The sequence below is a fragment of the Lagopus muta genome, chromosome 2 (genome assembly GCF_023343835.1).
Source record: "Lagopus muta isolate bLagMut1 chromosome 2, bLagMut1 primary, whole genome shotgun sequence".
NCBI classification, from domain to species: Eukaryota; Metazoa; Chordata; class Aves; order Galliformes; family Phasianidae; genus Lagopus; species Lagopus muta.
Genome location: NC_064434.1, coordinates 58543665 through 58563248, shown reverse-complemented (window position 1 = coordinate 58563248; position 19584 = coordinate 58543665). Strand labels below are relative to the sequence as shown.

The window sequence follows — 19584 nt, the reverse complement described above, 5'->3', positions numbered from 1 at the left end:
TGCGTTCAATCCCCTCATCCAGATTAACACCATTCATAGTGCTGTTCCCCATGAATGCTCATTGAACAAATGGACAGGTCATACAGAGTGGGTTACTGCTAAGTTCATACCACAGTACTTTTCATAGTGAAAATAATTAACCCCAACCCCTCTGTTCTTTCCAGCTGCTAACTTTCACTAAAGTTGCAGTTTTTTATTATCATGGATATCTTCCCCTCTTTATTGGCCAACCGCTTCAGAACAAGGATAGAAGTGAAAGAGAGGTGGAAAACCACTCATTAACACAACAATCATGCTTATTTCCTTGAGAAACTGTGCTAAAAATATTCCAACTGATATATTTATGTTAATTAAAAACTTGTGTGCATAAGCTTGCCTAGAAGTAGAGCCACTCCTTTCCTGTCATTTGTCAGTGTTTATTTTCTTTATTTATTGCACTTAAGTTCGTATTTAACTCAGCTGCAGGAGGAAGTGAAGGAGATATTTCAGAAAGGCACCTGTATCTGCTCATGTGGACTTTACTGTTGTGTGTAATTGATTTCTGGTCTAACAGTGCTACCAGCTAAGTACCAGGTACGCTAGAGCATTGCAAAGTATTTGGTTTACTAGCAAAACCAGATAAAAAATGCTGTTGCAAAAATATCACTGGTAACTTGTTATTCCATGCATCTGCTCCAAGGATATGTATGCAGATATGCTACTGAGTCAGGTCCCGGTAATTTGTCTGATTACAAATTCATCAGAGCAAATTCATTGATTTTATGTAAAATGACAATCAGCCTTGTAATGGTATTTCATAAAATTCATCGCTGGTTACTGAAAGTAAATGGAAGAAAAGAATCTGCACATCTCAAACTCTTCTGGTACTAAAACTGTTTATTCCAAAGCAAGCAACAGTTTGACTGGAAAAGCGTATTTATTCAAAATGAGCATTTTTTCCAAATTTAAGGGTCATAGGAAGTAAAACAACGATGAACATCGGAAGTAGTGGATTGCTGGTGCCAAACTGAGTTTCTTTGTTGCCCTCTGTCCCAACTCTTCGGTAAAGCAGATGTCTGAATCTGTTATCAGTAAAATGTGCTCAACTGTCTTTGTGCTGTGTATCTGGGAAGAGTATTAAGGAAACAAGAAATTATAAATTGTTCATAGTAAAACTCAGTCTAAAACTGATGTGGGATTTAAATGTAACTTGGCTGGTACATTACCTAACACAAAGGCACTTCAAACTCTATTGTAAAATAAATTTGGGTACTGCAGTTTGCTGATCCTGATGATGGCTGTTGTCATGGTTCCCTTCAAGGTGTTTTGTATGCCACCTTCTCCTCCAGCCTCAATATGTTTTTGCCATCCTCCATATCATTTGATTAACTCTCCTAAGCACCTTCAGTGTAGGATTTTATGGTTCATAAACCTAGTTTGCTGACTGTAAAACCCTAGGTAGGGAAATCACGCTTGTTTAGAAGTATCCAAATGAACACTGTAGCTTTGTATGAAAAATAATATTCATAAACAGAATGATAGAGCTCTCTGTGCTGGGACTTCAGCCTGACATTCTGCAATATATTAGCAATATATATTTGCAATATATGTTTGCAGAATGTAGTGCAAACAAAAAATCTCAAGTCCCTTTGGAAAGTTACACTAGACTTTAATGTTACTGGAAGCAGTTATATCAAAACTGAGTTCATATTCCAGAGAATAGTGATTATTGATTTGATACAAACACATTATCAATTTCTGTAAATCTTAGTAATTACTGTTTTTGCTCTCATGTACACAAATATTAACCTGATGAACTAAAACTGTGCCCAGTTCTTCTAGCTGGCAGTTTATTCATGGCCTTGCTTTCGCAGCACTTAAAACACTGATTAAAACTGCAGGCTGCCTTGCTGGTTATAATTTTTTAATCAGAAGAATGTTTATTTCTTATGTTTTTTATTAAAACCTCATAACTTTCTCCTGGCACGAAGCAAGTATGGGACTAACAGTAAGTGGCCAAGGCTGTTTTGCAGTCTTGCTAAAATCGGTTATGGGAAATGCTGCGTCTGAGTTATGTCACTTCTGAATTTCTCATCTGAGAATCAGACAGGGTTTTTTATTATATCAGCTAACAATACCTGCTGTCAGAAAGCTTACTTCTGAGTGGATAAAGCTACTTTCTGTCTTCTGTCTCTGGACTTTAAACACAGGTGTCTCCTGCAGTCCCACTTAAAAAATGTCTGTCTACCAACTTCACCAGATTCGTGAAGTTATCCCGTTTGTTGGTTCAGATTTGTTATTTCTATTTCGGTTCCTTTGCTTTTTATAATTTTCTTTCTCATATATCCAGGGGAACAAGAGCATGCAAAACCCTGGTACTGATCTCATCTCAAATTTATAATCCTAAAGAAGGTTAGATTATAATTTTATCTCATTATGTAATTGCTGTATGAACAGATTACACGAAGATTGCATTGAAGAAGATGAGAGCAGGTTGAGCCCAGCATGTCTCCTATTGAGCTGCTGTATGTGTGGGCAAGAAAGTCAGATGCAGTAAAAGTGTAGTCACATTTTTCTTAGTGCAATATTTTTAGACCCTAATTCAAAGCAGTATACCAAAGTCTACATCTTTATGGGAGAGGTTTCCAGCTGCCTTTGAGAAGACCTGCTTGCTCTAACCATACTGCTATCAGTAGAAGCCCTTGTGACGTTTCACAGGCTGCTTCTTTGCTGGAAACTTCTGGGCACCTGAACAGTTAGATGGAAGACTGTGTGCTTCTGCAGAAATCTGGTAATTGTGTAGAATTCATTTTACTAAGGCCTGAGAAAAGAGGCACAATTTTAGGTTAAATTCAGATCAAAAGGACTGTGAGAGGAAGAGGCTGTCTGTTATGTTCCCCAGCTGAGCTAACTTTGCTTACTTTGTCTCCATTAATTTCACATACCGTGTTCAGGTTTACTGCTTCTGAATTAACATTGCCGTTTGTTTTCAATCACCTGAAATGAGTCTCATTTAGTAGACATTGGATGGCACCAAAATTTTGGAGAATTTAATTTGTTACAGAAAGATAAACAGGAGCAGCGGCTCAGAACTAGCTGGCCTAACATTCTTTGGGATTTCAATAAGGACCTTAATGTTTTACAAATAGGCCATGAGATCATCTCTGACTGCCGCACAAATGGATTGTGATCAGGACTGCAAAATGGGTTCTGTCTAGCCATATTTGGCTGAGAACAGCCTCATTCTGTGAAGATGGATTCTCACATTTGTACTGAAATCTAAACAAAAACAAAAAAAATCACTGTAAAAGCAGAGGATATAAGAAACATTTGCAAATCAAATAAGAGTTTGCTGCATGAAAAAATAATTTAAGTAATACAGTTTTTGGTGAGGTCATGGAACTTGCTGCTTTTATCATCATCAGTTCTCTTAGTTAGTATTATTCCCATTGTAAACATAGGAACAAAAGAATGAAGAAGTTGCACTGTTTCCAGTAGTTATCCTTGAACTCTGGAGCAGTACAGAGATGCGTGCACAAAATTCCTGAGAGCCAGATGGGCAATTAGCCATTCTACCTTCTGATTTCTCTGAAATAAAAGCAGAGGGAAAGACAAAATGTGTATCTCCACAATAGCACTTACATTGAGAGAAAGCAGGCAGTTTCTAGCTAGAGTTTCTACTTTGTACGTACCATTGGTACCATACGTACCATTGACTGGATACAGTTCTGCATTTTGGTTTCTTCTCCTGAGAAAATCCCCTTTTCCTGGATCTTCTGCCTTGAAATATCTGCCTTTGTTCATCTCATTACCAGTGGGACTTCCAGTAGTCAAGGGTCCTAAGGTCCCCTGACCTTAGAACTTCTGAACTCAAGAGATGCAACAAGAAGCACCCTGCATGGTGTTCTCCTTGACTCAACTTTATACGAGTGATGAAAAGTTTTTAAATTGTGTTTTTTCCTGTAAGAGAGACTTTCAAATCCACTCTGAAAAGAATGATAATAGAACTTGTTGACTGGTTTTTGAGATGTGTTTTCAGACAATATTTCTCCTGATAAAACATTACGTTTTTTGTTCTTCATTATTTCTAATATACAAAGCTGAGTTCTTTTGACGTTTGTTCTGTTGTTCTTTTGTTGTTTTTTTTTCATGTTTGCATCTAAATCAGGAACTCACTCAGGTCTTTATACTTTGTGCTAAGATCTTTCAACACCTGACTTAACTGCAAAGGGAGATTAGAAATTATCATTAGAAGTTATATGTCCAGCTGCATTTCCTTGTTCCTAGAAGAAATGAACACGTGTGCAGCCGTGGAAAATAAAATTCCACTTTCTTGGAGTCTGCAGTATCTGTATCGACACCTTTTCCTTCCTTGTTTACTAAAATAATGGAAATAAGCAGATGCTTTATAAGGAACAATACTTTTGCATTGAACACTGCAGATCAATCGCTTTTCCTCAAGTGTTTGAAGTCAGTGCTGTAGCCAACTAATGATTGTCTTGCAGTGGTAATTGATTCATGTCCCTGTCCTTCAAGGGAAGGAGTGGGAAACCTCATTATTGAGAAATATTGTTGGAGCAGTACATTTAAAGGTCAGGTCATATCTGACATTTGGGTGATCTTCTTATTTCCCCAGGCATTTAGTTATGCTCTAATTTTTCATGAACCTCATCTGAAATCCTAGACCTTCCCCGTAAATGAAGTGTTGCTGGATATTAGACTTGAGGGATACTGGGGGTCTGAGCATTCTATAGAAAATGGAGGCAAAGCATGCCTGGTGAATCAGTAAGCAAACGCAAACCAACATTGTGTAAATGCCCTTTGCCAAGACTGAGAATGTTAAGAGTAAAACATGAGGTGTATGGGAGGCTAAATATACAAAGAAAGAGTACAAATGTCATGATGCAAGCAGTTCATCCCTTGTAGGTATTATGTGTATGTGTGCATTTGAATGTACACCTGCTTGTACGTATTGTTTACATAAACGTATGCTAAAAATGCCTAACCAATGGGATCAAGCCTAGAAAAGTTAAAAAATGGCTGAGTTATGGTTGTCTGCTGGGAAACAGATGAGATCATGCCATGAAGCAGTCCCTTTTGGCATCTGGCTTTTTGCTCATTCTTAGCTCCACAGTGCTTTATTGCCAAAGGACCCACCCAACATTTCAAAGCTACTGAAAAAGCTTTTCTTTGGGAATGCATTTATGATTACAGAGGTTCTTGCACTGGTGCTATCTGCTCCTCTCTGTGCTCTAATCTGAGGGCAGAAATAGTTTCATTTGACTCAAATAACTGGTTGAGCAGAGGCCTGTCTGGGTTTGATGTATTGAATTATGATAGCTGGGATAGTATAATCTGTTAATAATCTGTTCTGCTGTGAAACTCTGTGCAAGAAATAAACATTTTTGTGCAAAGTCATACATTTGTTTATTCCCTCACCTTGTTTATAGATAAGCTTTAATTGATCAAACACGACCAGACAGACGTGGTTTGGATCCCACAATAACTATTAGGTAGATAGTTCTGCCCATGCTGAAATGCAATTCTTGGGGAAATCAGGGTCACTTCTCGTAGTACCTTCCTCAGACTGTCATACTTCAGATGTGGCAGATGCTTAACTTTTGTCAGTGTCTTTTCAATCACGTTTTACAGGCAGCTATTGATGAATTGTCTCATTGCCATTAAACAGTATGAGGGCTGAACTTATATATACTCAAATAACGAAAATAGCCATTAATAGATATTATTAGATAATATTTTATGTGATCATTCATCAAATCAAAGACTGGACTGTCCCACAGTTTATGGTTATGACAAGCTATGTAATAAGTATCAGTGGTACACAAACAACTTCTCAGTTCTTTTGAAGTTCTCTACAGAATGCCTTTAGCAATTACTGTTAAAATCACAGTATTCACATATTGTTGCTTCCATTTACATATCAGTCAGCCTGAAGGTTTGTGCATTCAGAGAAGTGTTTGTGGTGTTGCCTCTCAAGGTCTTCTGCTTTTAAAACCAATATTTTCATTGAAATTTAAATCTAGGGTAAAATTACATAGCAGGAAAGGTCCTTTCTCTGAAAAAAAAAATCTGCCACCAGCCTTTTATCTTGATGATAGGCACTGATATCGTGCTGTGCAACTGCATTTTGCTTTGTATCATTCACTGAGAAACATATTCCCCTAGTTTCTCATCTTCAAGCTTTTTGAATTGGTAAATAAAGGGAAAACTTTTTGCTCCCAAACTAGATTAGTACCTTCTGGGCTAATCTAACCCATTTATGTGGGTACCATATTACCAGAGAGGAGCAGATAAAGATTAGTACTGAGTGTGCCCTGACCTTTTTCTTCTGTGTAGTTAATTCTTGTTCAGTGCATTATGATATTCCAAAGAGACCCTGACCTTAAGGGAAATACAGCTCATAATTTAGTTAAGAATATGTTCACTTAAATTTTTAAGTGCTAAGGATTGTGAAAAAAAGGAAGCCCTTCACAGGAAGGAGTGAGCCCTTTTCAATTCACTGATTACAGCCTTCTGTACAGTGTGCCTTATGGATTGGGGATGTCTTCCTTGTCCTAAGCTAATTTTTGGTACAGAGATAACAGCTATGGGATGAAGATTCCTTAGAGTGTGTGTATATGTGCAAACAAAGCTTGATGTAGCACATCAAGCAAGAGATGACAGCTGACTGCAGCTTACCCTCACAAAGGGCCAAAATAACAGTGATAGTGCTATGTCAAGACACAACAGTGCTTTGCATAAAAAAAGATGGATTTGGGCCCAAAAATTTAGAAAGCAGGCACAAGGAGCTGTCTGGGAAAGAACTCATAGATGTTTGTGGGACAGTTTTACCCATGAGGATTGTCTTGCATCCTCGAGAACAAGTTTACTCCTACCTTAACAGGCATAGTTCCTAAGAACTGGTATTTATAAAAGCATCCATTCCATTCAGTTTTTAGTTAGGCAGTTACTTATACATGCAATGAGATCCTTTTTAATTTGTTCTAAATCTCTACACGGCTTGCTGTTATCGTGTGAACTCAATATTCATGCAGCATGGAGTAATGTGCAAAGGAGGGTTTGAGTGATTTTTTATTATGCTGCTCTGAATTCTGCCATTTAAGGCCAGTCATCTCTGACTCTCTTGGCTGTCTACTGCCATGAACTTGGATGTATCTGAGTATAGATAAACAGGAGACAAAAAGGCCATGGTGATCTCTTACAGCTCATTTCCTCGGGTAGTAGTTCAAAAAAGACATAATGCAACAAAAGAAGGAGTGCAAGACAAGAAAGCCAAGTGAATCTTGTCCACTAGTTTAGTAGCTGTCTTTGGACTTGTAGTCTGGATTTCGGTTGTAAAATGGGATCCATTTACAGTGGATGAAGGTTGATTATATGACTGAAAAAATAACGTGGATGGTGCCTCAAAAGATCCTGCTCTTTAGCAGTGTATGACTTTTAAGTCATATGTCCTTATAGCGCCTCATTTTTTTCATCTCGTTGATGAATTTGGTAGACAGTTCCTTATGTGAAGAGCTTATAGTTTTGCGAGTAAAAAGAACTGCATGTGTATCAACTGTGGGTATCAATAGTTTCAGGTGTCCACATTTTTCTCCCTTTTTATGGGCAATAGCATGCTTTTCTAAGTTTCTAGAAGATTTAGTGTAGCTTAATTGGTGCTGTATTCAGATGATCACTCGCTGTGCAATTGTTTGGGTGAAGGTGTATGATCTTCTCAAGTTGTGCCCTTTTCCTCCCCATGCAGCGTCCCATCATCTCCATCTGCTGGGGTCACAGGGATTCACGCCTGATGATGGCTTCTGGGCCTGCACTATATGTTGTCAGAGTAGAGCACAGGGTCTCCAGCCTGCAGCTTCTGTGCCAGCAGACCATTGCTAGCTGTCTGCGGGATGACAAGGATATCAGCAAACTCACCCTTCCCCCTCGGCTCTGTTCATACCTCACCACTGCCTTCATACCAACAATCAAGGTAAAAGGAAAGCAGCATGTGTGCTCATGAAAGAGAAAGGGGTTGCTTGATTTTCTTCTCCCTGCTGCTCCTAAGTGACAATGGGTAAAATCCTGACCCTACATAAGTATGATAAAAAAAGCATGAGTAAGGGTCACTCCTGTTCAAGGACATCAAAGTCGGTGATTAGTGTGGTGCCTGCTGAAATGTGAAAAGAGAGCTTACACACACTGATCTGTACTATTGTGCATGGATGGCTTTTCCAAGGACATTCCAAGGTACAATATGCTATTAGCTCAGGAAGACTGCAGAAGTAATTGTGTCATAGTTTTAGGAGACATTCACAGTGGTAAAACTGTTACATCTCTCCTTGTTGCATGACTCCTTATATTGCCAGGAAGGATATACTTAAGATCCATGTCTACCCAAATATCTCTACTGACCATGAGTTCTTCTAACCTTACTACTCCAACAGTGCTGTGAAAAAATAAAGCAGATATCCTATCTTTTCTTGTACTACTAGCAGAGCTGCTTGCAGAGCCATCTGCTCAATCTTATTTTTTCATATTTTTGCTCTCAGGTACATCTTAGGATTTCTGAACTCTATCACAGCCTGTAAACTAGAGCATTAGCTAGTACATGTCCTACATCCAAATATGTGTTCTCGTGTTATGTATTTTTTGTGCATGCTTAACAGCATTTTCTCAAACAAGTTTTGAGCCATCATTGTAACAGTATGACTCTAGAATAACTAATTTGAAATCTGTCAAGTTGGCCCAGCTTTAATAAGAGCAAATTATGCTTGTAATGTAATGGTTCAATACAGTTCCATTTGTGTACTCCTAATCAGGGCAATTTGTGTGACTGTGAAACATTTCACTTACCAGAGAAGAATAAATGCCTTGCTGTAACCATGGCTCCTTGATCTCCAGAGATACAGAGCATTCAGTAGACCAGTGGTAAAGAAACACACGTTAGTGTTATTGGTGTCATACAGGCTATATTGTCGTAGACAAAAGCAGTCTAACTGCTTTTGGACTGTGCTCTTTGTGGATTAATGCAGCCTGCTGGCAAGCAGGGCAAAATAACCCACCTTGAGTTTCAGACTCATAGTTCTCTACACAGCATGCAAATAGACCCTCGCCAGAGATGGGTCGTGTATTCAGAAGTAAGTGGGATTGATAGAAGAGTACAAGCTCTTTCCAGAGCTGACAACGTAGTAGCATAGTGTTATAGAATGCACCAGTACTAATGAGGAATGGGAACGTGAATGGCCAAGTTCACTTTTGGGGACAGCAAGAGAGAAGATAGAAGTCTGAAGCTTTGACTTGACTGTGTTACCCAAGTTAAAATTTGTTATCAAGTTTGAGATTGATGGAGCTGGAATTTGAATACAGATTTGTTATCTACAAGTTCAGCCTTCCTCTTTGATATGATTACTCTTAGTTTCTCAGTTTTAAGCTGTTTTAAGCCTAACTGAGCAATAAACAGCCCCACTGTTTTGTGTGTCGCTCATGTATAACCCACAGAGTAAAGTGATCTGCCAAGTTAGAGTTGGATTCAAGTTCAGTTAGTCGTGTCAAGATTAAATCATCCCCCCCAAGAAAAAGAACAATAACCTATGGGAAACTTTCTCTTTCCTTCCTTCGTTTCATTAAGCCTCCTATCCCAGACCCAAACAATATGAGAGATTTTGTCAGCTATCCAACAGCTGGCAACGAACGTCTTCATTGCACGATGAAGAGGACAGAAGATGACCCAGAAGTTGGTGGCCCGTGTTATACTCTGTACTTGGAATATCTTGGGGGATTGGTGCCCATCCTGAAAGGACGTCGTATCAGCAAGTTGAGGCCAGAGTTTGTCATTATGGATCCTAAAACAGATGGAAAAGCAGGTAAAAGTGAACTGTAGCACTACATAAAAATGATTTTAAAAGACTTCAGGTATTAAAAGTTCAACAGTTAAAGAAAATCTTTATAAGAAATATGGAAGCTGGTATCTGTTTTTTCCTTCTTTTTCTGCTGGGGAAGAGTTTTTAGCATGATCTAGGCTCAAGCCTCTCAAATTGTATCATACTGTCAAAGAGAACTTGTTATATTTTGAGTAGAAGAGAATAGATTGGTAATTAGCAGAAAATATTTTTTAGTCTCGATTTTGAAGTCACTTGAATGTGATTCAGCCCTCTGAATCGTGTACACTTGAGTTTAGACCACTGGAAACTTGGGCTAGGCACGGTGAAGAACAGTTAATTATGTCTTTATACTTTTATCTCATCTACCGCCCATGGATCAGATTTATGCTTCTGATGACTGATAGTTGTAATTGATATCAGTTTTCTGAAGCAGCACTTACATTTTTTGGGGCCTGTTTTGATAGATGAAATCTATGGAAACAGCTTGATTTCCACTGTGATTGACAGCTGCAACTGCTCTGACTCCAGCGATATCGAACTGAGTGATGACTGGGCAGCAAAGAAATCTCCCAAAATCAGCCGAGCTAGCAAATCACCCAAACTTCCCAGGTAATCATTTCTTGAATATTGCCTCATCTTTTTCCCCAGGTTTTCTTTCTGCCTCCCTCCCTCCCTCCCTTTCTTCCATTCTAACAGTTTCTTGACACTTCATAAAATTTAAAGCAAACTCCTTTGGGCAGATAGGAGCCTTCTGGAGCACTGAGGTCCTCTGCCATGTACAGTTCCAGACTGATCTCAGATATTGTTGTTGAGGTGGACTTTGAGGAAAGTTCTGGGGCAAAAGGTAATGGGAAGCAATAAGGCACCCTTCTTCCCCAGCATCCTCAATTTTCACAAGTAGGCTCAAAGAAAAGCCTTATGAACTCTCCCACTTCTGCTCTGCTGTACATGAACTCTTGCCACCATGGAATATCTTTCATCCTTCAGACAGTTCATGTTTTAAGTCTTCTGTGCTTAAAATCCCTGGTCTAGTTAAAGACTGTACTTCCGCAGGGGTATTTTCAAGTTCGGAAATCCATGCGATTGATCCAGTTATAGGGGGCACATCTGTTGCTGTGGTGACCTTGCAAGGAAGAATTTGCAAATATCCTCCCAATCACTGAGTTGACAAGGCTTTGTAATGGAACACAGAACGAATTTCTAAGTTGTTAATGTGTCTGATTGCTCTCCTGCCAGCTCTTCATTACATTTATTATGTGCACAGACAGAACCCTGCACCTGCGCAGAGCCTCATGGGTGTCTGTGATGGTTCTCATAGGCACTGATGTCTGCATGCCAGCTTCATATTACAGGTTTGATGCCTTTCAGTTGCAGACAATGCCTTTCCAAAGACTTTATAGTATGGGGCTGTCCTAGCAGAAAGCAAAGGAAATGTGTCTATTTATATGTGAATGTAATGTGTGAAAGTTTTTATTTCAGTAGTACTTGACAAAAGAGCCATGAATACCTGAACCTAAAACAGAAATAGCTCAGGTAAAGAAACTGTCTTGCTGCTTGGTTTTCTGAAAGCTTTTGCTTTTGCTCTTTCTGTTTCCCACCAGTGAACTTTTTCAGTTACATTATCTCTTCTTACTCACGATGTCCTTTGTATAATGTGGGGCAGGAGTATTTGGCTCAGAGTGAGATCACTGGTTATGGAGCCTTGATTTGCCATATTAATGCAGAGATTTGTCAACTGAAGTGTCATGTTTCTATTTCTTGAGGGTTTGCTTGAAGTCTGAAGCTGAAATAACTCAGCTGTACACTATTTTATTAATTCATGGAGGATATACTACATCTGGTAAACTTTCTTAAATGATTCTGAAGATACCCAATCTGAGTAACTGCAAATGTACCAAGCTTTACACATTTTTACATTTAAACTGTAACTCTCCACAGTGTAGATTATATAGTCTACACTATGCTAGGGGCTGGTGCTCTTCAATATCTTCATCAGTGACATAGATGATGGCATCGAGTGCACCCTCAGCAAGCTTGCAGATGACATCAGGCTGAGTGATGCGGTCGACACATGGAAAGGAAGGGAAGGCATCCAGAGGGAACAGGACAGACTGGAGAAGTTGGCTCATGAAAGCCTAGTGAGATTCAGCAAGGCCAAATGCAAGGTGCTGGCACTTGGGTCGTCAGGACAATCCCGGGTATTTATACAAACTGGAGGAAGATCTCCTTGAGAGCAGGCCTGCAGAGAAGCCCCAAATCCTTCTTCTGGTGGACAAGAAGCTGGACATGAGCCAACAGTGTGCACTTGCAGCCTGAAAGGCCAATCGTGTTCTGGACTGCATTAAAAAAGGGTGGCCAGCAAGGAGAGGCAGGTGATTGTCCCTCTCTTCTCAGCTCTTGCGAGGCCCCATCTGGAGTACTGCATCCAGGCCTGGGGCCCCAGTACAGGAAGGATGTGGAGCTCTTGGAGTGGGTCCAGAAGAGGGCCACTAAGATGATCAGAGGGCTGGAGCACCTCTCCTATGAGGAAAGGTTGAGGGAACTGGGCTTGTTTAGCTTGGAGAAGAGAAGGCTCCAGGGAGACCACATTGTGGCCTTCCAATATTTGAAGGGAAAGTATAAACAGGAGGGGGAAAGGCTGTTTACGAGGATGGATAGTGATAGGACAAGGGGGAATGGTTTTAAACTGAGACAGGGGAGGTTTAAGTTAGATATTAGGAGGAAGTTGTTCACACAGAGGGTGGTAACGCACTGGAACAGGTTGCCCAAGGAGGCTGTGAATGCCCCATCCTGGAGGCATTCAAGGCCAGGCTGGATGTGGCTCTGGGCAGCCTGGTCTGGTGGTTGGTGACCGTGCATATAGCAGGGGGGGTTGAAACTCTATGATCATTGTGGTCCTTTTCAACCCAGGCCATTCTGTGATTCTTCATTAGACACTGTACCAGCTGCCTTCATTACCATCTTTATATTCCTAAGCATGTTTTTTTTGCATTTTTGCATGCTGGTTGATTATTCTAATTGTTGCTTCATATGCAGAATCAATATAGAGGCTCGCAAATCTCCAAAGATGTCACGAGCTGCACAGGAGATATCAAGATCACCAAGGTTACCAATAAGGAAACCTTCTATTGGTTCACCAAGCCTAACCCGAAGAGAGTTTCCTTTAGAAGATATTACTCAGGTATTGTGTGCATTGTTACCAGACCTGAGCCCACATGCTGTGGTACACATCCAGTGATCCTGAATAATTTTTTTTTCACTTCTTTACAGCTACTAGATGGAATGCTGCTATAATTGCATGTTCCAAGTCAATATTAATGTTTGGAAATGTCAGTGGAATATCAGGCATTGTTTGCTAAGTTCTGCCCCCAGTAATTTTGTCAGTGTGAATCCATGTGAGAGGTTTTATATGAGTTGATGCTGTTGGCTGTTTGAAAAGTATATGTAGAAATGTTTCTTATTCCGTTTTTCTGAGCTGTCCTAATGCCATTGTAGTTCCCTGATTTGCTAGGGATCTGCAGAGACAAGATTGCTCTACAGGGCCAAATGTTCTCTGTTTTATAATTGTGTGGAACAGCTTTAATTGGAAGGAAGGCAAGAAATTAGCACTTGGTGTTCTTTGTGTTGTTCACATTCTGTGGGTAAATGAAACTTAGCAGCCTGTAAAACTGTCTGGATTAGATACACATTTAATTAATACCAGTCTGAATTCTTTTTGTTTTGTATTGTTTCAGCTGTTTTTTTCCATTCTGTCATTTCTCTTTTTCCTTCTTACAAAAATCTCATAGTAGGTCAGTTACACAGCAAGACAGGACATGAGACCAAAGGCTTGGATCTTGTTCTGATATGGACAGCATAACTCTTGGCTTCTGAGAAAATCTTTTAATCTTTCATACCCATAATTTGATCACCATGGAAGCAGTGGTTTGGGAAACTGCTTTGGAAGCTGGTTAAGAATAATTCATTTATATTTTATTTCTTGTTTTGTAAAGTGATTCTGAAGCATAGAACCAAAGGACAGACGGTATTATTTTCTGAGATACAAACTAGTTGAACTCATAATATACAGAAGAAGCAAGCAGTCGTGTTCTTCTAAGCAATGTTGTTTAGATGTTAATCAACTTTCACTACTTCCACAGCTTTAAATGATTGTTGTAGATGTAATTTCAGATGGTGTTCAGGTGTCAAAATGAGGGTTTTTAATGACTGGATATAACAGTTCCTACACAGACACTTTAGGTATTTCAATTATAAAAAAAAAAAAAAGCTGAAATTGTATTATTACATAGCTTTATTGCTCTGCAGGTTTTATTAGAGCTTGATATAGATCTTACTAGGTGAAAATGATGTTGTTTTTTCTTTGTAGCACAACTACCTTGCTCAGGTCACATCTAACATCTGGGGAACCAAATTTAAAATTGTGGGTTTGGCTGCTTTCCTACCAACTAATCTTGGTGCAGGTAAAAGCAAATTCTGTTTCCTTTTGCATATTAAGCTTTCTAACAAATAAGAAATTTACAACATACATTCTTCTTAAGTGATCAAAAAGCTTCTTTAACAGAGCAGTTGTTTTCTCTGGACATTGGGAATTAGAATTTACAAAATTCTCTATACCTGAAAGAGATTCAGATCTATAAATACAATAATGAGGTGAAAATGTTAAAAGTCTCAGGTGTAATAGATTAATTAACAGTAAAGCACAGACCTTTATTCTTACAGTTTATTTGAACAAAACCCAAGGTAACAGACAACATTTTTGCGAGGAAGATATGAAAATCACAGTAGAAGTGTTTTTTAAAAATCCATTTTTTGTAGTAATTTACTTGTTAATTATACCAAAATAATGTAAAAATCACTCTTACAGACCATGCTGAAGATTCTACAAGTCTCAGTGGGTAGCATTATCACATGATTCTCTTTCTGGGTTATTCCTAGACTGGTAGCCTTAAAAGTAGTGATTGTCTGCTCTTTTGATCTTTTTCTGGGTAGGCCTTTTCTCCCTATACAGTCCTACCAAAAGAAAACGTCTAAGCAAAGATCAGGGTATTTTGCAGAATCAATAGCAGGACTGAGCTCTGAACTGGAATACCAACGGAAGCTCTAAGAACTAATAACAATGCCCTGGATGCAAAATTAAACAGATATTTTTTGTGTCTGTGTTGACTACCATCAGACAAGAGATGGAATCCTAGCTACTGGCAAGATGAACCCCTCTGAACCAGCCTTGGAGCAAAGATTGTCCTCAGGATTTGTCACCCCACAGACAGCTACTGTAGGGCAGTGGCATCTTCTGCTTACTGAAGTGTAACAGAGTGGTTGATTCCAGCCACTTTGTTTTACAAGTCCGTTATCAGTTTTTGACATCCACATTTACAATGATTGCCAAAGGATAGTGTAAGAATGACTGTACTGGGTCAGATCAGGTGAATTTCTAATTCAGTATTCTCTCAGTTTCAGTGTAAATATGTTGAGAATTATATAAATGTAGAGTAAATGTGCAGTGGTACTTCCTTCAGATACTGTCCCTGCAGGACCTGGGTCTCAGGGACTACCTGAGCCAGGAGAGTTTCCTTTGTATGTAATAAGCAGATTTCCTTTCTGAGCACTTTCTCATTTTCCCCTGAGTTCTAAGTATGTGGCATCCTGTGGTGAAGAGTTCCAAAAGTAGAATAGAAAAATAATTTTCTTTCCTAAAAATAGATGCAAGTACAGATGAAGTAATTCATTATTTCCACAGCTTAACTGAAGAGATGCTGCTTTTGTTTAAGGAGAAATATCTGAAAGAAGCAATCCCTTTTGTCCTCTTTATGCAAAGTATTACATAGTGATTTGGTTAAGAATGTCTCATATATGCATTTGCTTATTAATAAATCACATAGAAATTATAATAGCCCTTCTATCTGCTTTGAGTTAATTCTTTTTTAGCTTTGTCTGCTCCTTGTGTAACCATTTTTAAAAATTATTCCTTGTCACATTCTGTCTCCAGTAATATATAAAACCAGTTTGCTGCATCTTCAGCCCAGGCAGATGACAATCTATCTCCCAGAAGTGCGAAAGATTTCAATGGACTACATTAACCTGCCTGTCTTTAATCCAAATGTTTTCAGTGAAGATGAAGATGATTTACCAGGTAAGGAGGAATTTAGGCCTCTCAAATTACGGCTCTGGCTAGCTGGAGGACAGATCAGCTCCCTGATAAATACACAAATCAAAATCCCTTAGTCTGGTGGAATCCTGTAGAACTGGATTAGAACAAAACTAGTGCATATTACAGACGTTGTTTTATAAAGACATACAAAAATTTATTGCTTATAGAGCTAGTAAGCTTCATGTGAATTGGAACATTAATCATCTTCTACTTAGTTCACTAGCAGTTTTCTGTAGATTGGAGCCTTGCATTCTGCATCTTTGTAGAACAGAATTATATTGTGTTGGAAGTCTAAAGGGGTTGTTCTTGTGAGTTGATGGAAGCAAAGCACAATCTGATGGCAGGAGCTTGGGCCAATTCCTGACTAACTCAGACACATTTTGTAAAGTGTTAAATCCCCTTTCGTATTTTTATCAGTAAAGGAGCTTACAAGGAGGCCAAAATAGTAAAGTGTTATGTGAACAAGGAGGATCGGAAAGGAATTTCTAATTTCACTAAGATGTAAGGTAGTGGGACATTCAAGCAGTACAGGGAAAGTTTGGATGCAGGTGATTTGAGTGTGATAGGTAAAAGGGTAGGAAGTACTAAGAACCTTCTCCAATTAAGAATAACAATAAAATGAATAGCCATGAAGTTAAATTAATGCAATTTCCAAATTCTCATATCAGTGAGAGATTTGTGTTTCCCATATTGTAGTTTTTTGGAACTATAGAAGTGGCCTCCATGAACAGACAGCACTCTTTAAGGAAGAATAAGTATGAGCACTGAAGAATTAAATTGAAAGTTCTCACACTGTTTTGGATCTTTTGAGTGCTGAAAGCTCACACGCTTGTGACAGACCCAAGCATCAAAGTAGCCCTCTGTGTTTTTAAAGAAATATTAAAGTGCTTAAAGTGAAGCCCATTTCCCCATGATTCAGGGCTTGTCTTGCTTAATTTGTGTCTACCTGTAGGATCTGAAGAAAGAAATATTTTCTTCAGAAAGATTTGAAAAAAATAGTAGAGACATTGGTGATCATATGTATTATGCGCTCAACAAATTCTCCTATGAAACTTATTTCATGCATGCAAAAGAACCAGAAAAACTGATTACAAAAAGAAAGTTAATGTAAAGTTTTTTGTGTCCCTTCCTGATGTGCAATATCAGTGCTTTTAATTTTATTAGAAGAGCTGAAACAGTGTTCTGAATTACAAGTTGGTAAGCACCACGGATATATAGGGAAAATTGTGAAGAGTTTTCTTCCTGCTCTTTGAGAAACGTCATAAGAGTGATAATAGATTATCTTCCATAAGAGCCTTCCTCTTCTGCCCACTTTTTTCTTTCAAGTTCCTTCTGACTTGGCAAACAGGCTATTGAAATTTTCGAAAATCTCTCAAGAATTCTTTCTTAAAGCCAGTAAGTATACAGTGGAAAGATGGCTTCATACAAATGGAAAAATGTATTGCAGTATAAGTAATGGTTACTTGAGAAATTTAAAGGCAAACAAATGAAAAAAAAAAACAGCAGTAGAAATTGCTGTTGGGCAGTGGAATTTGTGAAAGTACTCTGGGTGAGGTGCTTTTTAATGTAGTCAGTAAAGATTTGGCAGGGCAAAAAAACAGTGAATCGATTTAACTTGCAAATTATGCTGACAAATCAATTAAAAACCATTGGAGAAATGAAAAAAAAAGTTAAATTTAAACACATTGGAATATTAAGCAACACCGTGACAAATGAGATGTTATTTGGATAGGCACTTAATACCCATGACAGCAACATTCCAGATTGCTCAAGCAAAGCTAACAATTAAACCTTAAGCTTAAGAGCACAAATTGCTAGCTCAGGATGAGTGCATGGCCTGCCAGCCAGGCACAAAATTGCTCTGCCTTAGGGCTGCTGAAGTTTAGCTGTCAGCCTTCTAAAGGAACAAACGGAGATACTGTTAAAACTTACCAACATATCCACAAATATCTGCACACCTTCCACATTCCACTGTGGCTACTAATATTGATAAAAACCTCATGCTATTGGAAGTGTAATTATAGGGCATGAGTAGGCGACTAGGATTTTAATTAGAAATTAATTACGAACCAGGCAGTGACTGGATTAATTCTGACTAATGGATCTCTTGCCTGATGAGTTCTTACAAACCACAGATCTCCATAGAATTTGCTCGCATAAGTGATCGTGGATAGAACTCTAATTTCCTGCCAGAAACTTGCTTGATACAACTTGCTTATTATTTTGCATTTTTTTTTTTGTGCAGAACTAGCAAAAACTCTTAGGTTCTCTCTTTGTTTATATGTTATTATTCTTTTCTATCTATGTTCCTTCTTATTTTGACTTTTGCATCTGCACTTGCTTTCAGTGTTCTCCTTTTCCTGTTGCTCTCTGGCTTTTCAGTGGTAGCTCTTCCTGGAATCAGTCTTACTGCTTTTTGCAGAAGGAATTCCAAGCTGTTGGGGCACATTCCATGCTTTTTGCTTATAATCATGAGAACTGCTACACTGTCACTTGTTCACCACCACTTGTGGGAAACTTTTGTCTATTCATCTGCTTCTTTTCACATTTCTGATTGCAGCCTGTCCAAACATTGATGCTAAGTTTCCTTGATTTCAACACTTAATTTTTGAATCTCTCTTACTTCCCATCTATTTCCTCACATCTTTCCTACACCAACCTGCTTTCAACAACTTCTATGAGTTTTGTCTGTATTTCATTCCATTGTATTCCTCTCTCTGTTTCATATTCCTTCTCTTTGTATTAGAGGTTGCTCTGTCACTCACTAAACTCAAAGGATAATACTTGCCTTTTCCCAGCTGATAACTGTATTCTCCAGTTTGCCGAAGCTCACCAAGCTACTGATACTGAAGCTCACTCATGCTAACTGATATAGTGCTTTCATTGCTGATCTTCCACTTTCTTCATCTTTTCCTTCGCATTTTGTGTGTGTGTGTGTGTGTGTGCGTGTATGTGTGTGTGTGAGAGAGAGAGAGAGAAAGAAAGAGAGAGAATGCTTATCAAACATCTAAGTCAGTGCTGGTAATTGCTGTCAGGTCAAGGCAGGCTTGAGGAGCATTATGGCATCCTCTGCCCGAAGCTCTCTCCAACAAATCAAAGCAGCACCTCACTGGCTCTAGAGAGTGTCAGCCTGGGTCAGTGAGGGCTGTTTTGTGCCTTACCACTACGTAGCAGCTGCCCTAAACAAAGCCTGGGAGCCGCATCCAGTAGCTTTAGGATTAGAGGCAAAGAAGAGGTGCCAGCAGCCAGGTATCTATGGGTTGATTTTCTTTTGTATTGTTTGATTGTTGATATCTTTATCATCAAAACAACTTAGCTGAAAACTAATGTGAATCTCAATTCTTAAAACTTTGTTTTGATTTAAGTAGTGTTCATTACAACTGGGTGATGAGTGAGTGCTAGTTCAGACCCACCAGGTAAAATCACTGCTCTGGGAAAGTTCATGGGAATCATAGTGTGGCCTAAACGTGAGTGCTGAACTTTACTTCTGAAGTACCACTGCCACGAAGTTAACTTAAAATTGATCTCCAAATGTAAGAAATGTGCAATGGGAGTCAGTGCAGATAGTCTGGGTTA

At 38.9% G+C, this 19584-nt stretch overlaps 1 protein-coding gene across 4 annotated transcripts in view; it reads left to right on the top strand.

The window, feature by feature from the left end:
- TULP4 (TUB like protein 4) overlaps positions 1–19584 on the top strand; it is a 141360-nt gene that overhangs the window by 109209 nt on the left and 12567 nt on the right. For all 4 annotated transcript variants that reach the window (XR_007375486.1, XM_048937994.1, XM_048937995.1 and 1 more), the window contains exons 8-13: positions 7745–7969; positions 9608–9842; positions 10325–10469; positions 12897–13041; positions 14227–14320; positions 15847–15990. Coding sequence is in view for 3 of the 4 variants with exons in the window: in XM_048937994.1 (XP_048793951.1) it covers positions 7745–7969; positions 9608–9842; positions 10325–10469; positions 12897–13041; positions 14227–14320; positions 15847–15990 (988 nt within the window). In the remaining variant the exon portion in view is untranslated. The remainder of the gene's footprint in view (positions 1–7744; positions 7970–9607; positions 9843–10324; positions 10470–12896; positions 13042–14226; positions 14321–15846; positions 15991–19584) is intronic.